The sequence below is a fragment of the Pogona vitticeps genome, chromosome 3 (assembly GCF_051106095.1).
Source record: "Pogona vitticeps strain Pit_001003342236 chromosome 3, PviZW2.1, whole genome shotgun sequence".
Classification (NCBI taxonomy): Eukaryota; Metazoa; Chordata; class Lepidosauria; order Squamata; family Agamidae; genus Pogona; species Pogona vitticeps.
Window position 1 is genome coordinate 103225124 of NC_135785.1, and position 23239 is coordinate 103248362.

General features: G+C 43.6%; 1 protein-coding gene across 49 annotated transcripts in view; it reads left to right on the forward strand.

The window, feature by feature from the left end:
- The window catches only part of LDB3 (LIM domain binding 3), a 202713-nt gene that overhangs the window by 169135 nt on the left and 10339 nt on the right, over nt 1-23239 (forward strand). For 27 of the 49 annotated variants that reach the window (XM_078390983.1, XM_078390976.1, XM_072995086.2 and 24 more), the window contains 4 exons: nt 656-703; nt 4737-4876; nt 15789-16131; nt 18032-18212. In XM_078390983.1, coding sequence (XP_078247109.1) covers nt 656-703; nt 4737-4876; nt 15789-16131; nt 18032-18212 — 712 coding nt within the window. The remainder of the gene's footprint in view (nt 1-655; nt 704-4736; nt 4877-15788; nt 16132-18031; nt 18213-23239) is intronic. The other 22 variants (XM_078390990.1, XM_078390979.1, XM_078391001.1 and 19 more) reach the window with 1 other exon arrangement.

Here is a 23239-nt window from a genome sequence, read left to right on the forward strand (position 1 = left end):
TCAGAATCTAATCAGTCATTAAAAAACTGAAAGCTTCCTCCCATTCCCTTGTGACAGGCAAGACAGAAGAGGATGCAAAGATATTTTGCAAGGTTCTTTTTAAAGCCCTTGTAAACCAGTGCTGAACTGGTTGATCGGCCAGGCAATTCAGTTCTGTTCCACCTGGAAATAATTTTTTAAAACATTAAAAGCTTCTTGCCATTCCACCATGGAGGAGGTGACAAGGAGGGGAGTCTTTTGGGGAGGGGGTTTGGATTTTGTTCTTTCTTTTTAAAGGGAGGAAGGCTAAATAGGGTCACCTGAGGTGTGGTGTGGTTTCCTGCGCCCAAACGGCCAGTTCCTTGCATCCAACTGGAATGACGTCCCCCCCCCCCATGGCATACTGCACCTCAAAGTGATCATGTTTTAGGATGATCCAGCTCTATCCAGCCTGAGACAATTCAGCAACCTAGTTGCACCCTCAGTTGAAGGTGCACCTATGGAAGCAGATCATTAATTTCAGATACTTAAACACCTCTCACTGTGCTGCTACCTAACAGACCGTGTTCTTATTTTTGATGGTGTAAACATACCCAATTTTCTCACTGCAGATAATTCCAGATTTCAAATATATTTTCAGTTGCATAAAAAAACCATGAACTTTTATCTCTTTTAGCGTCAACCGACAGTCTTCCACTTCCATCACCTACCAATCCAAAAAGAGGTATAAATTGCTCCTATATGCAGCTGCTAATAGTTAACTGTGTTGCTTTCCATTTGCCAGCTGGTGGTTAGTGAAACATTAATTACCTTCTTATCAATGGCAATTTTCTTTTTCTGACCACTAATAATTTACTTGCCGCTTGGACCTGCTGTTACCTGCGAGAGATGGTTGCTTTCCATTGGTTTTTGAGCTGTTCCTTGAAATCATCTATTCCTAGGCTGTTTTCTTTTCCAAACCTTATCAACCTTTTAACTTCTCTGCAGCGGAGATTCTGACTGTTATCTTTCCACAGCTGACCCAGCTTTGCTAAAATCTTTTATTAATGAAGCAGACTGCTTTTCTATTCTTCCCAGAGACTCTTTTTCCTTCATTGCAAATTCTAATCTGCCTGTACTCCTACTTTGGCAGTAATGCTAGATGTTCTTGTTTTATTATCTAATCCACAATACTGAAGAGTTTGATTTTTTTTTACTTAGTATTGTTTTTCTCCCCACTGAGATTTTCTTTAGGAAATTGATTTTGCTGAGAAAAGTACTGTAAAGCCTAGTATGAAGTTATTTCTTCTACTTTTGTGAAATTATTTCTTCTACTTTTTTTTAACAAATAGTGTACTGTGACCTGATCTGATCATTTGATGTGCTCTAATAAACCTTATTTCATTGTGTACAGCATCTTGCAAGATCCGTGCTCTGAAAGGCAGTCATACTGACATAAAGAAATAAAGAATTAAAATTTGTATTTATCTTTATTAGCACTAAACACAGTTATAATGGGACATCTCAGTTTTGTAACACATGCTGAAAATTCAGGACAGCACTAGAACAGTGGTTCTTAACGTGGGCGATAATGCCCCCCAGGGGGCGATTTCATTTTTCAGGGGGGCGGTAGAACGAAAAGGGGCGGTGTGGGGGCACTGGAGCAGAAGGGGGGCGGTAGGGGGGCGCTGGAGCAAGCCAAACCTGTGAAAGCGGCTGCAGCCGTGGTGCTGGCAGTGGATATGGTGTTGCTGCAGCCGCCAGACGATCCAGCTCTTTCTGCCTGCCACGTCTCCCCTTCCTTCCTTAGGGGAGCACCGAGTGTGAATCGGGTGGAAGGAAAGGGTCTCTCGGGTCCCCATCCTCGCCCAGTGAAGTGCTGCCTTGCACCTGGGTGGGGAGGGAGAGACAAGCCCCGTTTGTCCGTCCTGCCTTCCTGCCCACCTTCCTACCCATTGCAAGGGAAGCGCAGAGAGAAACGGGTCAGTTTGGCATGGCATGGCAGGATTTCTAGGGACTGGGCTGGCTCGGGTCATCCTGGGTGGGTGGGAATTCGGCAGCTTTTCTGGCTTTTCTTGCTGTCCTGTTGTGGCTGGCTGGCATTTCGTTTTCTTGCAATTGAATTTTATTTTCAGGGGTCATTGGATTTAAGTGTCTTGAATGAATGAATAAATAAATACATAAATACATAAATAAGATATTGCCGTGGAGAGGGGGCAATGATAACTTCCTCGATGGCTCAAGGGGGCGTTTCTTTCAAAAAGGTTAAGAACCACTGCACTAGAAGGCATTTGTGATTGGGACACACTCAATAAATCAATTTAGTTTACAACTCAGACTGGTCTTTCATAGCAGAGGTAGTTGATCAGTGCACTTCAGGCCTGATGAAGCCCCACTGAGCCATTTCATGTCTGCCCACAATACTAAATGAAATTAAGGTGTGATAAGAAAAATGCTTGAATAATGACTGTATGCATGTTAATAACTCTGGCTGACATCTTTTGAAATAATATAATGAACAGTGGCCAAGTTCTGTATCTTCCCATCCTGTTTTAAAATGTTCTAGAAATCTGTTGTACATTTTAAAGTTTCAGAATCACCATCAGTTAGGTCTTTAAACACTACTTTGGGCTAATTGAGCAATACCTTAATATATATTTCCCTGTTGTAAATAGTAATTTGAAAAGCACATGGGGTCAGTTGAATAACAGCCAATTTTCCATAGTTACCTTTTGAACCTCAACCTTCCCAAATTACAGTGGTGCCTCGCTAGACGATTGCCTCATGGGACGAAAAACCCGCAAGACAATTGGTTTTTGCAATCACTATGATGCCTTGCAATATTTTTTTTCTATGACCGTGCTTCACAAGACTTTTTTTTTAGACCGATGCTTCACAAGACTTTTTTTTTTTTTTGAGACCGATGCATAGGGAACCTCGCAAGATGATTTTTTCAAATATGATGATTTTCGTGGAACGAATTTAAATTGTCTTGTGAGGCACCACTGTATAATCTTTGATCAAGATTAGAGATGTTTAATAGTAGCCTTCTGGTGCAACTTGGCCTTGTGATTTTTTCACCACATCTAGTAAACAGAGCAGCCCAAAACATTGTGGTGCCTGAAGTAGAGCCACAAATCACACACACACACATACACACACACACACACACACCAGCTCCCCAAACTAAAGATGCTCCGTACTTATAGTTACCAATTATTTCTGTCATTTGAAGTGGAACAACTATGTTTTCCCCTGATATTAAAAAAATGCAATGCTTACAAATTAAATGGCTAACAATTTGCTGCCCTGTTATAGAATCTGCTGCCTGAGGCAAGTGCCTCACTGTATCTTTTCTCAGGGCTGATCCTGAGGAGAGACCACAGCAACCTGGAGTGTAAACTGAACCAGAAATGGTTTGTGCCAAGTGCTGCGTGTAAAAAAAGCAGTACAAGCAGTGCTGCTTCTAAGCTCACAGGCAGCCCTCTCGGGACAAACAGAGGGGACACCACAAGGCCTCTTCTCCTTTCTGTTTGGAAGCGTTCTGGTGAAACCAAGGAGGTGGTACAGAAGAGGGAACCAGTCCCTTCTGAATCAGATTACAGTGGTGTCTCGCATTACGACGTTAATTCGTTCCAGCGAAATCGCTGTAGAATGAAAACGTCTTAAAGCGAAAATAAAAAAAGCCATTGAAACGCATTAAAACCTGGTTAATGCGTTCCAATCGGCTAAGAACTCACTGTCCAGCGAAGGTCCTCCATAGGGGTGGCCATTTTTGGGTGCCTGTGCAGGGAAAAATGTCTACTAAACACAGCGAGGAGCCATTTTGAGCACCCGGCAGCCATTTTGAAAACCCGACGATCAGCTGTTTTGATCGTCGGGAAGCGAAAATCGGTTCCCGAAACAGGGAACCAATCATTGCACAGCGAAATTCCCCCATTCAAAACATCATTTTGCAATCGCTTTTGCGATCGTAAAAACCTCGTTGTAATGTGGATTTATCGTTAAATGGAGTACCCATCTTGCGAGGCACCACTGTACTGGGGTACAGCTGGTGTTCAAATTTTCATTAGGAAGGAGATTGTCACTCTAGACATCAGTCTTAATTGTTGAGTTAAGTGCTTCTATTTAAAATAGTTCATTTGAAATCAATTTTTGGAAACCACTGAATCTGTGTTAAGGAACTACCTTCCATACTCAGCAGGTGTGGTTTTCCTCCCATTTAAGTCGGTGTACAAGGGAAAAGAACTGGCAGGCCAGGGTTGGAGAAATGATGCTTCCCCCCCCCCCCATTTGTTGGTGAATTGCATGGTGGGGGTTACTGGGCATTCTATTAAAAAAAATCTGGAGGCTCCACATTCTCCATCTGCAAATGGGGTGAATACAACCCACCCTCCCTGGAAACTAGTACCATCTTATCATTGGGAAGATGTGGGATATGCATTCTATATGAAATGACTGTTGGAGCTACCTTTAACTATCCTAAGAATGCTGATGTTGTAAATGTTTTTAGATAATATTAATTATTAACAACTAACAGGTGGAGCAATCTCTTCTATTTTTTTTCTTGATTAAATTGTGGTTTTTAATCCAGACTTGAAAGCAACAGTGTTAGAAGTACATGCCAGCTTTCCAGGTATAATCTCTCCATCCTTTTATCTGGAACTTTCAGGTGGTATCTCCGAACATCCTTCAGAAGCAATCGTCCCCTGGATGCTTTATCAATCTTGATCTTCCAGTGTACCAATAATTTGCTCACTGCTTTGCTTTGTTTGTAGAAGTCCAGGCCAAACCTATACATCAGCCCCAGCTTCTCATGGTCCAGCTCCATACCCAGGCTACAGCGAAGCCCCAGCTCCTGCTTCAAAACCCAGAGTTGTCACCACAGCCAGTATAAGGCCTTCAGTCTATCAACCAGGTAAGGTAATTCCAAACAGCTAAAAAAGGGAGTGTTCTTTAAACAAAGGACATGTGGGCATCCCTTGTAATTCAGTCATTCAGAGCTAAGCAAAAAACAGCAACTCATACTGTATACAACTCATATACAGCTCTGGTATATATATTTATACCGACACTGGTATAAATTTAATTATCTAAAAAAAAAGGAAAAATCACACATATATATGTGTAATTACACATGGGAGGAAATCACACACACACACACACACACACACACACACATACACACACACACACATACAGGTGTGTGTGTGATCCCCCCCCCCCTTTTTTTAGATAATTAGATTTATACCAGTGTCGGGTCGTGGCTAAGATGTTGGGCTGGGGTTCAAATATTTCTGCTGAGCCATTAAAACACACTGGGTGACCTTAGGTTGTTCAGCATTGCTTAGATAGAACTGCCTCACAAGGTTGGTATGCAGATATGACTGGGAAATAGGAGAGCCATTTGGGCCATCTTGAGTTTGTGGGAGGAAAGGCAAGATATGAACAAAATAAATAAATAGCTTAAAGATATAGTCCAAAAAAAAAAAGAAGCAGACTAAATGTTGGACTAATTGAATAAGGCCTAAATGCCATTTCTACACTGTAAAAGGTGCTCATTTTTCTGCTACAGTGAGTTCTGTGTGGGGCAGCTGAGAACATGGCTGGGGATACAGAGATGTCTTGGTGTGTGGGGGGGGTAGATGCTGCTTGCAGGCCACATATTATCCACCTCTGGCTTGAAGAATTCTTTAAAAAGTGAGTGGGTGTACCATTTAATTGCAATTTAATTAAAGGTTCCTTCGGCGGGAACTACAATCAGGAACATAGAAAACGGCCTTCTTCCAAGGCCGACCATCTATTTTGCACTGTTTACACTGAATGGCCACACATCCCTCTCAGATTTTGTACTGTTAGTAAAGTACTTCACTCCTCCTACCTTTCACTGTCTCTCTGTCTGTCTGTGTTATATGTGTGTGCACTTGCACAAATACACACTTCTCAAGTCAATTCTAACAAGAGTACTGTACTCAGAAGTAGTTCATCATTCCCTTCTTCTGGGGGCATCTTGGGATTGCGCAGCTTGCCCACAACGTCTCTTTCTTCTGGGATGCAAAGTGGGGGGAATTGAACTTCCAGCTTCTGGCTCTGCTGCCGGATAGCTAACTCTCTGAGCTATCCAGCCATCGCCATTCATTTACCAAATAAAGAAAAGAGTACTTATACTGGTTAGTTCAAACTCCCTTTATTATACATTTTTAAACCTTTGCCTCCTCATGCCTTGGGAACCAATGGGCTTTTTTTACAAAATCAGTTCATAAGCATTAGATACAGGATTTTATGGGAGAAGGGAGCCTATCCGAGGAAGCTGGCTGTGGTTTGCAAAACCTCATGCCAAACAAAAAGTGTTAGTCTTTAATGTACCACAAGATTCTTTATTGTACACGAAGGTCTGCAAATTTCAGTTTCCCAGTCCGGTCACCAGGCGGCAGGATGTCCTTGTTCTTGCCTAGTGTTTCCCCAGCACTTTGAGAAGTATATGCAGACTGTGGTTTAAACTTCCAGTCAGCAGCATGAGACAGCCCATTCAGACACATACTGGCACTCACTTGGTTACTGTATTGTCTTAGGTGTGGACGAGGGTCCTTCATCTGGATATTAAGGCCTGCTCTACACATGCAGTAGAATGAGGTGGTAATGAAGTGGCACGATATTGAACCAGTGGAAATGACATCATATGAGAGTGCATAAGCAACGATCCATTTATTTTATATTCCCATATATAAAAAACAAAACCCCCAGAGAGGTCTCTGAAAGTAGAAAACAAACAAAAGAGGAAACAGTTTGGGCTACCATCCTTCCCACAGATGTGATGGGCCCTTTATTTATATGCAGCATTCAAAATGGCATCTTCCCTCATCCCTTCCCAGCACTTCATTCTGGGGTACTTATCACCTTCCACATGAAGGGAAACATCCCCTCCCTTCCCCCCATTCTCATCATTTTTAAATAAATACAGTTATTTCTTATGTCAATAAATGAGGCTGTAATTAAGTTTTGTTTTTTTAATCTAAAACATACCTTGGAGGGAATCCCATCACACATTTTATCTCAGTACATAGGTTTCCCTCTCTTCATGTTGCTGTTAATGTTGGGCATGAAGGCTATCCAGGTGCCAAACAATGAGGAGAAACTTCAAGACTCCTCCCTGCACTCCCTTCTTGAATTTCTTATTTTTTTTTTAAATTTCAAACTAGGCTTGAAGTCAACATTTCTGCAAGCAGAAGACCATTCTCTATCCAGCTTATATTCAGCTTCAGAAACACTGCTCTGACATATATGAAGAATATAATAAGAGATACAAATGCAGTAATGTCATGTTTAAATAAGCAGCCACTTATTCTTGAACAGGGAGAAAAATAGAAACGCTACCAACACAAGAAATCGCTTTTGTCTAATTACAGAGTGCCAGAGGTGGGAGGCTTTTGAACTTAACAATTAGAGATGAAATATTGCCCTCTAATTTTGACTGGCTTAATAAATACCATAAGACAGAAATAGTAGCACTCTCTGGCTTAAGGTGATTATGTGGTGGGAAATTTGATTCAGAGATCTTTAAATGTCATTGTCATTTTTTGCATTAAAAAGAAGAAGCCAAGAACTAAGGTGGGGGGGGCTGTTTGTGAGGCAGTGGAATTCCATATCTGTAGTAAAACAGCCGGGGGGGGGGGGAGATAAAAAAATAGTTCTAATACAGAATATAAGGAAGACATAATCAAATTTAAATTTCCATTTCAGTTACAATTCCACCAGAGGAGATCTCCAGGACATCCTTCATATTAAGAGGGAGACTTAAAGCCAGTTATTTGAGGTCTTAGAAATATGGTCTATGGTGTCACACTCTAACCATACAGTCATAGAATTTTATGTGTCAACCCCACCCCAACCCTTCAGTCTCAAAGTTTGGGAGAAACTAATTTTCCTAATGAATTACTTTCAACGGAGTGAACTGGAATGAGGTTACTTTTTGCCAGTAATGCTCATGGCTGCAATTCACTACTTTTATGTGGAAACAGAACAGTGTTCCTGTCCCTTACACCTTACTGGCATCAGGGGAGATGTTTTGCCTGAATAATGAATAGAAGAAGGATCCGAATGGTGGGTCATCTTGGAAGGGTTGCCTGGCCCTCCTTTTTCTGCGGATGAGCTGTTGGGCCACAAGGAAGAATGCAGGGCAGGTTCAGGATTGAACAAGATAGCAAAGGAAGTGAATTGCTCCAGGGAGACATTCGAGAGGGCAACTACATTGGCCATTTATCCCACAATTTGCATTGGATGAATTTGAATTGAAACCTGGCATGTGATGCAAAGCTCAGTGTGAGGGAGCTGCAGTGGAATATCTCTTTCAAGTAGAGAACCACCTTTTTTTTCTATTCAGCTGCGGGAGTGGTTTAAATGGGCTCTTATCGGTCTGAGACAGCTTTGTCCACTTTCTGCCCAGTATGGTCACCTGATCTGATGCAGAGGGTTGCTTGTGGGGGATATCAGTTCCCCTCAACCAAACACTTCTTGGTCTAGGGCATTTTGGTGCAAAGTGTGAAACATGGCATGTTGGAGCTGTCATAGCAATCCATCTCATCTTGTTGGAGACACGGTATGTGGCTCTTCCTCACTCCTTTAATTCAAAGCGCTCTGGTTTCTTTTGCTGGAACAGAATCTGTTTTGGACCAGATGTAGCTTCTGTAGTTGGAGCTCTCTGCAAACCAAGGTCTCTACTGACTTTTGCAAATTGTTGTCTGGATGGCTACAGTGATTTCACCCAAGGATTTGATAAATTGCAAATCGTAGTGGATCAAATAATATACCCCCTCCCATGTAATTGTACCCTGAGAGAGAATTGGAGACAAGGAGAGAAGTTTCCTGTAGGCTTCCCAAATAAAATAGACCTTTTTCACACTGTGAGCAATTTCCATTTGCATCCTCACCGGGCATTTTTCCCCAGGATGATGTGGAAGTGTCCTTTAGGTTTTCTCCTTTTCTCTCTCCCGACTCTCCCTCCTTTCCATCTCCTCATCTGGGTCTGAGGAAATGGATTGTAACCCATGAAAGCTCAGACCGAAATACGTAAATCTGTTAGTTGTCAAGATGCCACAATACTTTTGCTTTTCTTTTTCTTTAATCCAAAGCAAATGACAAAAGGATAGCCCTCAGTTCTTAACCCCTAAATGTCTGATGTGAGACCAATAAATCCTGCTGTACACATTGTGAGTAGTAAGGTATTCCCTTTGAATTTAATAGAATACAATTCCATGTAGATTTAGTAGGGGAAAATACATTACAAAGCCTTTCTAGAACACAAGACTGTGTGTTGTGAAGGCTGTGAGTGTTTTGCTCAGCTAGCAATACCTTCTTGTCAAGCTGAGGTTTGCAGGGTAACACAGATCAACTTTATAATTTTTACTTCAACAATGCAGTAGTGCTAATGTGTTCATTTGAGCAGTGGAATCAATTACTTTTCCCCAGCATACAGTGACGCCAGTGATAACTGTTCAATGCAAGCAAAGTAGCTAATAACATATAAGATTGTACAGTAGTGCCTCGCTTTACTATTTCCCCACATTACGACGACAAAACCGCATTACGACGAAACCGCATTATGACAATCTTTTTGCAATCACAATTGTGATCGCAAAACGGTCTGAATGGGGTTTTTTTTCGCTTTGTGATTATCGGTTCCCTGCTTCGGGAACCGATTCTTCGCAAAATAATGGTTTTCCTCCAGCTGATCGGTGGTTTCAGAATGGCCACTGGGTAAATAAAATGGCTCCCCGCTGTTTTCTGGGACGGATTCCTCACTGCACAGGCACCGAAAATGGCTGCCCTATGGAGGATCTTCGCTGGATGGTGAGTTTCCAGCCAATTGGAATGCATTGAAGGGGTTTCAATGCATTTCAATGGGCTTTTTATTTTTGCATTATGATGTTTTCATTCTACAGTGATTTTGCTGGAACGAATTAACGTCGTAAAGCGGGGCACCACTGTATTTAAAAGCCATGTTCCAGGCTCTGGCTCAATGGAAGATCTACAATGTAGTGTGCCACTAGATTCCATGTGGCAGACAGCCTCTCAGCTTTTCCTAAACCACCTGCAACAAAGAAGGAATCATCAAGGAAGCAGGTCAATCCTTGGCGTACAGACTTCTCACGGAACTAGTTACAATAATTAAGTTTTGTAGTCAATACCAAGCTGCAGAGGATTATTATAGTTCCAGCAAACTGTGACAACTTTCCTGCACAGGATTTTCCTAGAAAGGACAGAAGAGACAGCAATCTGTGCAAGATTGTTATAATCCTTGGCCTCTTTCCTGTAGGATTCACTAGGACAAACATTAAGCTGCACAGAATTTGGCAATTTCCTGTTCAATTGGGGGGGGGGGGGGGAAGAAAGGTGACAGGGTCTCATCTTTGTATGAAGCCAGGAAATCTTCATGATGTGAGCCGAAGTCTCAATAGGGGCAGACTCAGAAAATCACTGAGAACAATGATTTTTTATTGTCATCATATCCTTATTCAGAGGCAACTTGGCTCTGAAGACCAACTCCAGAGACACTGAGTGATATAGAATCATGGGATAATTAGGTTAGAAGGGGCTTATGAGGCCATCAAGTCCAACTACCTGCTCAGTGCAGGAGTCCAAATCAAAGTTGATCTGACAGATGGTTGTCCAATTTTCTCTTGAATGCCTCTAGCGTTGGAGCACTCCCTATCCCCTGAGGTAATTGGCTCCATTACTACTCTAACAGTTATGGCATTCTTTTCCTGATTTTTCACAAAATCTGACTTCCTGTGACTTGAGCCCATTATTCTGTGTCCTGCACTCTGGGATGATAGAGAACAGATCCTGCCCCTCCTCTGTATGACTATGTTTCAAGTATTTGGAAACTGCTATCGTATCTCCCCTCAGTCTTCTTTTCTCAAGGTTAAACATGCCCAGTTCTTTCAGCCTTTCCTCTGAAAGCAAGATTTCCAGTCCCCTGATCAGCCTTGTTGCCCTCGTCCGAACACATTCCAGTTTGTTTGATGTGCAGCTGTTGGTGTTGTATCCTGCTTCTGAGGCTGCCGGAGAAATGGCTTGCTTTGATTGGAAACAGTCCCTTCAATGCACACCTGTAGAATGAAACTGTATAGTGCAATCAGGGCTGCCCCAAGACATTTTGTTGCCTGAGGCAGAGGATAGAATGGCAGGCTAACTATAGACATTTGGGTTCTACAAAGGGTTAATGACTGGTGGCCGATTTTACCCTGCATGCAAAATAACAGATGTTTGTGAATGGAGGCATTATAAGAAGCCAGCATATCAGAGAGCAACACAATGGCGGCATTCTCAAAAAAAAAAACAGCTGAATTTCAAGAGATCCCATATAGCAGCCCTATAGATCAGTAAAAAGTGAGGGGCTAGGGCAAGGAGAGTTCAGTAAGCCACTGAACAATACCCCAGCTGTTCTGTGGAGAAGCTCTGGGGAATTCAATTGCTGCCACCAGATATGATGAAACTAAGGCTGTTGAGGGTAAGGAAACGAGCTGTCTTGGAAAGGAGTCAGGAACAAGTCTAAAAAGGAAGGGGGAAGAAAGGTGGAGGCGATAGGGGAAAAGATGTTCCCAGAGCTTTCAGTACAAGGAGAGGGACGTTACAGGGGGAGTCAGGAAGGGAGCAGCACAATAATAGTGGAGGGGAAATGCTTGCCATTCCATGGGGAAGTAACTGCACCTGTTTTCTCTTCCAAAGTGCAGTGCGAGCGGGTTGCAAGCCTGTCTGGTTTGTGTGTGAGGAGATTTGCCAAGATCCTTCCTTTTCCAGGAGAAAAATAAATAAATCAGTTTTGTTGCAACAAAACGCCACAAATTACACCTCCAGCTATAAAAAACGAAGAGGAAGTTAAACTAAAATAAAGGGATCCATATCCTTAGTCCTCTTCTTATTGCCAGCTGTGGGTTCATGTTAGGAATATAAGTCTTCAGATATTTTGGTCCTGCAGGAAAAAATGAAGACGTTAAAAAGTATTCTTCCGTTGAATGAGGTTAAAAGAGTTTTTGAGCATTTTTTTCACATTTTGATATTTGTTTAAACAAGATTTGTAGAGGTGTTTCTGCAAAATCTTGTATTTTGTACAGAAGACATGTATTTTGTGTATAGTTTTAAACTAGTTTTTAACTACACATCTTGAAGCAAAATACAGGCTTCTCTTGCAAAACCCACAGCACAAACAATAAAGGTATTCTCCTGATCTTGAAAGAAGACAGTGCTGGTCCTTTCGTTTTTGTGCAGGAGTGAAAAATCTCATTGCTGTGAGATTGAGAACATTTGTGACTTGTTCCACGAGTACAGGCACACAAGCATGTTTAGATTTGCAGGTCCTCATGACTCAGGGCCCTTCTGCAGATTGGCACTATATCCGCAGGATAAAGGAGTTTTTTTCAAAGGAACTTATGTACATCCAGCCTTCCCTAAGCTGATGTTCTCCTTGGGCATTAGACCACAGTTCCCATTACCCCCAGCTATTCAGAAGAAGTGGGTGTGCAGTAAGATTCCACACATCAAATATATTTCTTCTGTATTACTGTACATACATATGTGCCATCAAGTTGGAGCTGACTGACAGAGACCTGAATATGGCTTTCAAGGTAACTCAAGGAGTGGTTTTACCCATGCCATCCATACCGGTGAGTTTCCATAGCCAAGAAAGGATTCTAACCCAAGTCTCCTGAGTCCTAGTCTGTCACTCTATCCACTATACTACATATTTCTGCATGTGATTATGTCCCCCTGTTGTTTCCTTCTGAATGGAAGATAACTGTTGAGTGTTGCTGTAAAACAAAGTAGAAAGAGATACTATATGGTGTATTTTATGGGTTCTTTGTCTCCAAAGAAAGAGAATGAGCTAATACCCTTGAATCTGCTATAATACCTGATTTATGATAATAGATATTGCCAGTAATTAGGGCCATCTGAGGCAGTTGTGGCTTGAAGGAAAAGATTCTGATAAATAACTGTGCTTTGCAAGAGCAACATTACTGCCTTCAGGGGAGTCTTCATCATCTGCCATCCCTCAGGCACTGAGTGAGACACAACATGGCTGTGCTGCTGCCGGTTGCCAGCCTTCCTGAGGCAGTTTGGCTTGGACTCCCTCGACCTCGCGGGACTGGGCCCTCGCTGCCTCTGGCTGCCCCACCCCCTCCTCAACATCAGCCACCTGGATGGGAGGTGGAGAAGGGGATTTAGAAGGGTTTTTTATTGTGATTATCAATTGCCATCAATTAAGAAGAGACCCACAGTGGATCTGAGGGAACAGGAAGGGGGGATGGTGTTGGAGGGTGCAGCCACTGAGGTGGTGCTGGGTAGGGGAAGGAATGGCGGTGGGGGTAGAACATGCCCATGTAGGAGAAGAGAGGTTAGATATCTTGCATCTATCCCCTCTTCTAGTCCTACCCCCAACCAGATGGTATCGGGTGACCATATCAACAAACCCTCGAGCCACATGGTGCTGTTGATGAACCCTCTCCCAGCTGTGTCTGCCTGGGTACTCGGTCCAGCATCAATGTCGCTCGGAGGGTCGGGGAGGGGGAGTTGCTAGAGTCTATAGGACTTCTATCTCTTTGACTAGGCTTCCTATCTCTTTGAGAGGAGGTCTTGAGGGCCTGTACTGTGTGTTGGACCTATGAGACAGATTGAGGATTCTGTTGGTGTACTGCCCACCCTGCTGTGTACCAACAGTCTGCCTGCCTGAACTGACGGAGGTAGTCTCGGACCTGGTCTTGAGGACTCCCAGGCTGTTGGTGCTGGGGGACCTCAACATCCATTCCTAGGGTGCCTTGACTGGGACGACTCAGGACTTCATGGCCGCCATGACAACCATGGGGCTGTCTCAATGTGTCATTGGCCTGACACATGAGAAGGGCCATACCTTGGACCTGGTTTTCTCAACGGGACTGGAAGATGGTGATGGTGGTCTGGATGTGGAGAGTCTGGTTGTGACCCTATTGTCATGGTCAGACCACTTCCTGGTCAAGTTTAGTCTATTAGCTTTGTCTCCCTTCTGCAGGGGTGGGGGATCTATTAAGATGATCCGCCCTTGGAGACTAATGGATCCGGATGGTTTCCTGAATGCTCTGGGGGATTATCCGTCTGATATGGTCAGTACTTCTGTCGAAGCTCAGGTTACCCTATGGAATAGGGAGATGACCCAGGCGGTTGACACAATTGCGCCTAAGTGCCCTCTCCCTGCATGCAGAGCCCAGACAGCTCCTTGGTATCCTTCTGAACTGTGGGTGATGAAGTGAGAGGAGAGATGCCTGGAACACAGGTGGAGGAAATACCACTGGGAGTCCAATCAAACACGACTTAGAGCCCATTATTGGGCCTATTTCGTGGCAATACTGCTGGCAAAATGGCAATATTTCTCCAGCCGTATTTTTTCCTCAGAATGTCGTCCAGCAGAGCTGTTTTGGGTGGTCCGGGATCTTCTTCAATCGGGAAATCCGGTGGAGGTCCCAGACTGTTCATCAGCTCACTGTGATGAGTTTGCCATTCATTTTGAGGGGAAAATTGCTCAGATTCGCAGTCGGTTAGACTCCACCATTACTGCAAAATCGGAGGATGTGTCCAGGGAGCCATGCTTAGGTCAAATATTAATGGATGAGTTTCAATTGTTGAGACCTGAGGATGTGCACAGGGTGCTTGGATCTGTCCGTTTTACCACCACTCCACTTGATCCTTGCCCATCTTGGCTAATTGGAAGATCTGCCAGGGGGGGGTTACGCTTGGGTACAGGAGGCTGAAAATGCCTCTTTGAGAGAGGGAGTGGTCCCTGCCATCTTGAAAGAGGTAGTAATTCGACCGCTCCTGAAAAAGCCTAACCTGGACCCAAGGCTGGTCTTTAACTACTGGTCAGTGGCAAACCTCCCTTATTTGGGCAAGGTGTTGGAGCGGTTTGTGAATCCATTTTCTGGATCCATTTCAATCAGGTTTCAGACTGGGTTTTGGTACAGAGACTGCCTTGTTCACCCTGTACAATGACCTTTGCTGGGAGAGAGACAGGTGGAGTGTGACCCTGTTGATACTCGTGGACATCTCAGCGTCTTTCTAGTCTAACACTGGAAGCCCAGGTGGACTCGGTGGCCAGAGGCACCTTTCTTCAGCTGTGGAAATTATACCAGCTATGGCCCTACCTGGATGAGCAGAGTCTCATGACAGTTACACATGCACTGGTAACATCTTGTATAGGTTATTGCAATGTGCTCTACGTGGGGCTGCCTTTGAAGACAGCCCAGTGACTGCAACTGGTCCAGATTCGAGCTGTGCAGCTGGTGAGTTGTGGAGCTGCTAGGGGACACGTCAAGTCGATTCTGTTTAAATTATATTGGCTACCAAGTGCTTGTTTTGACATATAAAACCCTAAATGGCTTGGGCACTGGATACCTGAAGAACCACCTCCTTCCATATGAACCTACCGGGCACATAAGATTTAGCCAGGGGGCCCTTTTGAAAGAGCCCTCCCTTAAGGAGGTAAGAGGGATGGCTTGTAGACAAAGGGCCTTTTCGGCAGCTGCCCCCAGACCATGAAATACCATCTGAATTGAGATTTGTCTGGCGCTGATGCCGATGACATTTCGGCGCCAGGTCAAAACCTTCCTGTTCCAGAAGGCTTTTAATTGAAATAATATCAACTGTGGGTCCTGATGGCAATTTTAGAGTATATATTTTAATTGTATTTTAAAACTGCATTTTAATTGTAAGCTGCCCAGAGACCTTTGGGTAGTGTGGGCGGCATATAAGTTAAATAAATTAATAACAGTGGTGAAATGAAAGCTGGTTTCATTTTCTTGCAACAGCTCCGGCACCGGCTCCAGCACCAGCACCAGCTTCAGCACCTATGTCTATGCATACTTACACTCCAGCCCAAGCAGAGCCTTCAAGCCGTCCTCCCTGGGTAACAGATGACTCATTCTCCCAGAAATTTGCTCCTGGGAAAACTACCACTACAGTCACTAAGCATATCCTGCCTCGGGGAGCTCCAGTCCCACCACCACCTGCCTCTGCTCCAGCTTACACACCTCCATCGATTTCTGCCTCATCCCAAGCTCCTGCTGTTGCCCGGGGAACCATTCAAAGGGCTGAGCGCTTCCCAGCCAGCAGCCGAACTCCACTGTGCGGACACTGTAACAGCATAATCAGGTAAAGCTCTGTGGGGTCCTCCTGAGGCAGGGGGAGAAAGAGAAAGTATTTCATGGCAAAATAATAAGACTGAAAGGTTTTAGATGGCCCTCTGGGATCCTTTGCAAACTCAGCCAGAATTCATCAGTGAAAAGTTTGATAATGATGGACCCACTGCCTTAGGGGACAGCTGGATTTTCTGACCAATCTTCACCTGCAATTGTCATCCTATAGAGAGTGCTAGCCATTTTTTTTGGCCCATCTGAGACAGTGATTAAGACCTACCTGCTTGAGCAGTGCCCAGTGCCAATAAATTGTCAAGTTGGATGTGCCCCAAAGTGTCCTGTAAAGTAGAAGGATAGTGTTGTAATCCTCATCTTCTCCTGGACTACTTTTTAAGGAGTACAATTGTTCTAGTCCACAACCAACGTGTCCTAGGCCCATACTGGTTGCAGGATTTCAAACCTTTTTGGAATTTTGGAAATGTGTCATTTTCAAGGTGTAATTCCAAACTATGGTGATACTGCATTTGGCTCTCCTAGAGCCAAGAGTTTGGCCCAATCTGTAAGGGAACAGATTGGTGGACTAGATGGAGCATTGGTCTGGCTCTCCTCATGTTCTTACTATCATTTCATGGCCAGAGAACAGAGATTCCTGGGGAAGTGAACAGATGTGGAAAGTGTTTTCAGAAGATTACAAGTTGAGGAATTGTTCAGTAAGATTTATTCAGGTCTTGGAACTGTCCTACAAGGGTTTCCCCGCCCCCTCCACAATTGTCCTAGTAAATACAACATTTCCAGATTTATTTTTTAATGTACCAAGGAGTTCCATATTTGGCTTTGTTTTCAGTCTTAACAGTGCTGCTTTGCGTCAGAGATTCTGTTGGCTGTTTTTGCCAACAGAATCCCTGCCTCTTTGACTCTAGATATTTTAGGAAATTAGAAGGATGTTATCGGAGTAAAGTCAGAAGAGGAGAAAAGAAGAGAAAGAGAATCATTGCTGGAGAACCGTGTACATATTATTATTATTACTCCTTTTGGAGAGTGGGGAAATAAGAGCATACATATCATGATAACTCAGTAGGAACTTCTCGCCTTCTACCCCAACCTTCTCCAACATAGTATCCTCCAGATGTATTGGATTACAACTCACACTATTCCCCAGCCAGCTTGGACATTGTTAGTGATTATGAGAGCTGTAGTCCAGTATTTCTGCAGGATGCTGTGTTGCTCTCCCTTATTCTTACTTAGTTTTCAGAACTGGAGTATATTGAAGAAAAATGTAATCTGGGTCATAAAGACAATTGCTATGAGATCAGTGGAAGTGTATGAAGTAGGATAATCATATTCTAGTCAAAGCTGGGGGACATTACATTTTGGGCTACAACTTCCCAAATCCTCTGTTTAACATGGCCACCATTCTGGCTAGTGGTTCCTGGGATCTCTTGCCCAAAAGGTGGCTTTTCTAAGCTGTGGTCCCACGGTGTCCGATTTCTCTGGTCCCATTTGTCTCCTGCGTCTTCTATGTATTTCTTTATGGTCTACAGATTCCTCTTTCCAAAAGGATGAATGTAAAGAAACAGAAAGGACAACCCCTGTTGCTTAGCACAGTGAATTTTAATATAGTAGGGCCATTGAATCAATGGATATTCGTGGGAACTCTTCCGCAAGTTCCATTGATCCAAATGGCTTACTCTAAATGTGGCTTATCACACTAACATGAATAACATGATTACTCTGGAAAATAATTCTCAAACTTTATAGTTGTCAGACTAAACTTTCCAGGATACATTAGGAAAAGAAGCCACAAAGGTTCAAGTGGCACACAGTGAATGCAAATTTGTGACATCATTCTCTCTTGAGTGTTTCCAACCTTTTGGACATTGCTGCCCTGCAATTAAATTGATGGTTCAATTTTATAGGGGACCTTTCCTGGTAGCCATGGGTCGTTCTTGGCATCCAGAGGAATTCAACTGTGCCTACTGTAAGACATCCCTGGCTGATGTATGCTTTGTTGAAGAACAGAACGCTGTGTACTGTGAGCGCTGCTATGAACAGTTCTTTGCCCCAACCTGTGCCAGATGTCATACCAAGATCATGGGGGTAAGTCCACCAGCAAACACAGCAAAATGCCTTTAAGAGGCATGTTTTCTGACAGACTTAAGCCTACAATCTAGGGCAGCCATTCTCAATGGGACCCATATGGCCTACTAGGGAACCATAGCACATTTGAAGGGGGCCACTGACTGGAAACAATTCTTCACACACCACCATTATGTGACTCATACAATCCTGATTTGGCCTATATTTCTTTCATCTTGTGTTAATAGCCATGGCCAGAAAAAAGAAAAGAAAAAAAGATTGAAAATGACTGATCTAGAGCTATGTGAGGGGTTAAATATCTATAGGCCTCCAGATATTTTCCAGCTCCAAATCCCACTCAGTACAGAATCTTGGCACAGAATCAGCAGCTGGCAAGCCCAAGGCAGCTGGAGAGGGATACAGGATTTGGCCCAAGGAGGCTGGAATTGATGCCTGGTGAGGTGGGGGGGACGCCCACACAGGTTGCACATAGCAGCAACATAGACTGTGTCCCTGCAGATCAAACCGCTGAGCCCTCCAGAACTACGTAACCCAGCAGGCAGTCAGGGAGGCAGAAGGTGGAACAAACTTAGCCCGCCGGGACTATGTAACCCAGCAGGTTCTATAAAAAGTCTTTTCTTGAGCAGCTTCTTAAAGGTTGGGCAGTAGGGGACCAGGTGCAGCTTAATCAGGAGCCCATTCCAAAGGATGGTGCCACAACCGAGAAGGCTCAATTTCTGGTGAATGTCCTTCTGGCCTCCCTTAGTGTGGCTACCCATGAGAGCATGGCCTGCAAAGACTGAGTGGCCGAGTTTGATGTGCTTAAGGAAAGGCACTCCAACAAGTAACAAGGTCTCCAAAATATGAAGGGCTTTGTAGGTAAGAACCAAAACCCTGAATCTGGCCTGGAACATCATAGGTAACCAGGGTGGCTGAGCCAGGACTGATGAAATATGATCAGATTTATTCACACTCAATACCAGCCTGGCAGCTGCATTCTACATCTGCTCTCGTTTCCAGGTCAGTATCAAGGAAAACCCCCATGTAGAGGGCATTGTAGTAGTCTATCTTTGAGATCACCAGCACATGCACCAACTTCTTCAGGGCCCCTTTGTCCAAGTAGGAGTGGAGCTGGGCAATCAGCCACAGTTGGTTGAAGGCTGACTTGGTCATGGCTGCAATCTGGGAGTCCCATGGGTGAGCCAGATCCAGGAGCAAACCCACTTAGAGAAACAGTTTGCTAACCTGTCAGAAGGGGGCCAAGAAGAAGAATTATCCCTCTTATTCAGGTTCTGGTTCAGTCTGTTGGCCTCGTTCCATTACAGAATTGAGGCCAGGTACTGCTTGAGCACCTGAATGACACCAACTGCAGAAAAATGTAAAGGAGAGATGCAGTTGTGTGTCCTCAACATATTGATGGTAATGCACTCCACATCTCCAGATTACTTCTTTCAGTGGCTTAACATAGATGTTAAATAGCGCTGGGGAGATTGACAACCTCGGGGCACCCCCCCCCCACAGTTGAGGGCCCAAGGGCCTGACAATCCCTCTCCAAGCTGCAATCTCCGGATTTGGCCATTAAAGAAGGATCAGAGCCAGCTGAGCACCCTGCCTTCCTGACCCCCATACCTGAAAGTCTATCCAGGAGGATACCATGGTTGGTGGTATCAAAAGCTGCTGGGAGATCCAGGAGTACCAACAGGTTTATTTCTCCCACATTTGCCTCCCTTAAAAGATCATCGTGCAGCATGACCAGTGCTGCCTCAGTACCATAACACAGCCTGAACCGGGACTGGAATGGATCAAGACAATTCTTCTCCTCCGCCATCATTCACTCGACTACCTTGCCCATAAAAGGGGAATATTGGCAACAGGCCTTAAATTGCCCATTTCAGGATAGGCTGTATGAAAGTTTTCCTCAAATGGGGAAAATAACCCTCAGTGAAGCATTTATGATGTCAACAGCTCAATCCATGGTAACCCCATTGGCTGCTTTTAAAAGCCATGATGGGTAAGGGTTGAGCACAGAAGTGGCAGGTCTGCAGTGTACCAGTACCCTGGACACCTCCTCTGATGTTACAGGTTGAAACTGAACCAGATGGGCAGAGGAATCGCAACCAAACTGTCTGTGGAGTCCAGATCACGTTGGATGGTCTCAATTTTAGATTTTTAAAAACATTGTCAACACTGGTGAAATCACCAGGATGAGGCTGTTGCTGACCAGGAATGTTGAGATTACAAGCCACCCAGAAAAGCTCCACTTGCTGGTTTTCAGTCTCACTAGTGATCTTGGCATATTTCTTGGTCAGGATCTTAACTGCAACCAGATTATGCTCCAACGGCTCTTTCCTCCACCTACTGTCTAACCATCTCGTTAACTACATAGCTTGAACCTCCTCCACAAAACAGGAGAAGGTCAAACTCTGAAGCAGAAAGGGTGTTTGGGAGCAATTGTGTCAATGGCTCAAGCCACATGACTAGATAGGCGGGATATAAATACAATAAATAAATAAATAAATAAATAAAATTGATATACCATCTACTGACCTGGACTTTGACAAGATTGCCAACCAGATCAGTCAGAAATATTCCCAAGGCCTTCCAAAACCTATTGGGTTCAAGAAGCCTCTGAGGGCCAACCATTTTCACTGGTCAGTTCTCCCCACAGGAGGAGATACCGAATTTTTCGATGTATAAGATTATACTTTTCTCTAAAACATTTAGATTAAAAATTTAGAGTCCTCTTATACATGGACGTGGTGGCGCTGTGGGCTAAACCGCAGAAGCCTGTGCTGCAGGGTCAGAAGACCAAGCAGTTATAAGATCGAATCCATGTGACGGAGTGAGCGCCCGTCACTTGTCCCAGCTCCCGCCAACCTAGCAGTTTGAAAGCATGGAAATGCGAGTAGATTAATAGGGACCACCTCGGTGGGAAGGTAACAGCGTTCCGTGTCTAAGTCGCACTGGCCATGTGACCACGGAAGATTGTCTTCAGACAAAATGCTGGCTCTATGGCTTGGAAACGGGGATGAGCACCGCCCCCTAGAGTCGAACACGACTGGACAAAAATTGTCAAGGGGAACCTTTACCTTTACTATACATGGAAGTAAGGAGGGGGAGGGATCAAAGAGCTTTGATCCCTGCTTTCCCCCTCCACTTTCCTCATAAGTGCTTTCTCCCTCCATTTTCCTTGCAAGAAAGAGCTTTCTGCCTCCACTTTCCCCACAAGAAAGTGCTTTTTTGCAAGGAAGGTGCTTTCCCCTCCACTTTCTTTGCAAAAAGTGGTGGGGGAAAGCAGGAATCATCAAAGTGATTTATCAAAGCAATTCCTGCTTTCCCCTCCACTTTCTTTGCAAGAAAGTGGAGGGGGAAAGCAAGAATCAAAGCACTTTGATCCCCGCCCTCCCTCTCCACTTTCTTGCGAAGAAACAAATTCTGGGTTAAAAAGGGGGGGGGGTGTCTTATACATGGGAGTGTATTATACACAGAAAAATATGGTGACTACAGACAAGTTAAATGTCAGCAGGGAGTGATACCATGACAGTGTCACCTTCAAATCACATCCCACCCAGGCAAACTAGAACACCAGGTCCAGATTGGGTCTGGCTTTATATGTGGAACCGATGACATGTTACGACAGGTTCATGGACTCCTGGGCTCCACCATACGGATTTTTATGTCAACCAATAAGTGACATGTCCCTGGTTGCACCCTGAATTTCATTCCTCTGTGTGCTCCATCACCTAATCTGAGCTTATTTAATAGGTTGTTTTGCATACAGTCATTTAAGTTAATTAAACTAGCTGACAATGAGTCACTAATGAGACATGTTACTAACATAAATTATGTTGGGCTGCCAGCAATAGTGCAAAGGACAGGATGTCACATTAAATTACATAATATCTGTGTAATCTAAAATCTGGAAAGAGGAAGCATTTCCCATCACACCATCGAAGCCTTTGAACAGTTGCCTGAAATGTAATTAGTTGTTGCCAGACCTGCAGTTAATGCATTAAGTTCTCCAAATACATTCACTCCTCCATTTTTCTTTCCACTCGGTTTGTTGACATAGGGATGGAACTATCAAGCTGTTAATTATCTGAAAAATGTTGACAAAGTAATTTGTTACGTTATTGTAACACTGATCATTGTTCCTTTTTTGATACTTTCTGTTGCCCCCCCCCCATTTATTTAAGAAAATTTAGGATTGACAAAAATGGCACAACATCTGAAAAATTCCCATCACAAAGCTTCTTAAAATACCCCATAATTCCCTTAAAATGTCACTTTTGAAAGAGACAACAATACTTATTCTACCAATAAATTAATGTTATTCATACTTATCTTGCTACTTTCAAAATGTAGCTTCATTATACACATACAAGTTCCCCTGCCCCCCATCAAAATAACCGGTTGCTCATTATTTCCAAACTTTGGTTAGTTGTACTTTTTTAAAAAAACAGATGAGTATTCTTTTTTTAAAAAAAAAATTGGAGATGAAGTCACATATAATTTGGCAATTCATGATATTCATGTGTAATTGTTTGTTCCTTTATTTCTGGCCACTTTGGAGCAGTTTTTTCTCTGGCAGTCATGTGATGTTGTATACTGAGTAGTGTTAACTAATCCTAGGTGCTGTGCATGCACAAATTCCTTCAGTTAAGAAATGTGATTATTTGTGTGGGCTGTTATAATTGTTGTAGACATTATGAAGTACTGTTTGGACCACTGAGAGGCAAAATAAAGACCATGTTTATCATGCTTTCCTTATGTTTTGTCATATATGATTTTAAATTTGCAAATCTGATTGCTGGGGCACTTATCTCTGAAGGGAGTTTACGACCACACCTCCCTTTTTGTGTCCCTTTGGTAACAGACAAAAGGGTGCTGGAAGGCCCTTCCATTCTTTTCCACCTCACCTTCATTTTCTTTGCCAACAGTTTTAACGTTGCTTTAGTACACTTTATTGTTAATCCAGTTAATTACATTTTAACTCTAAAGTGCCCTGAGAACATGGTTAGAGGACAGCCTGTAAATATTTGAGATGA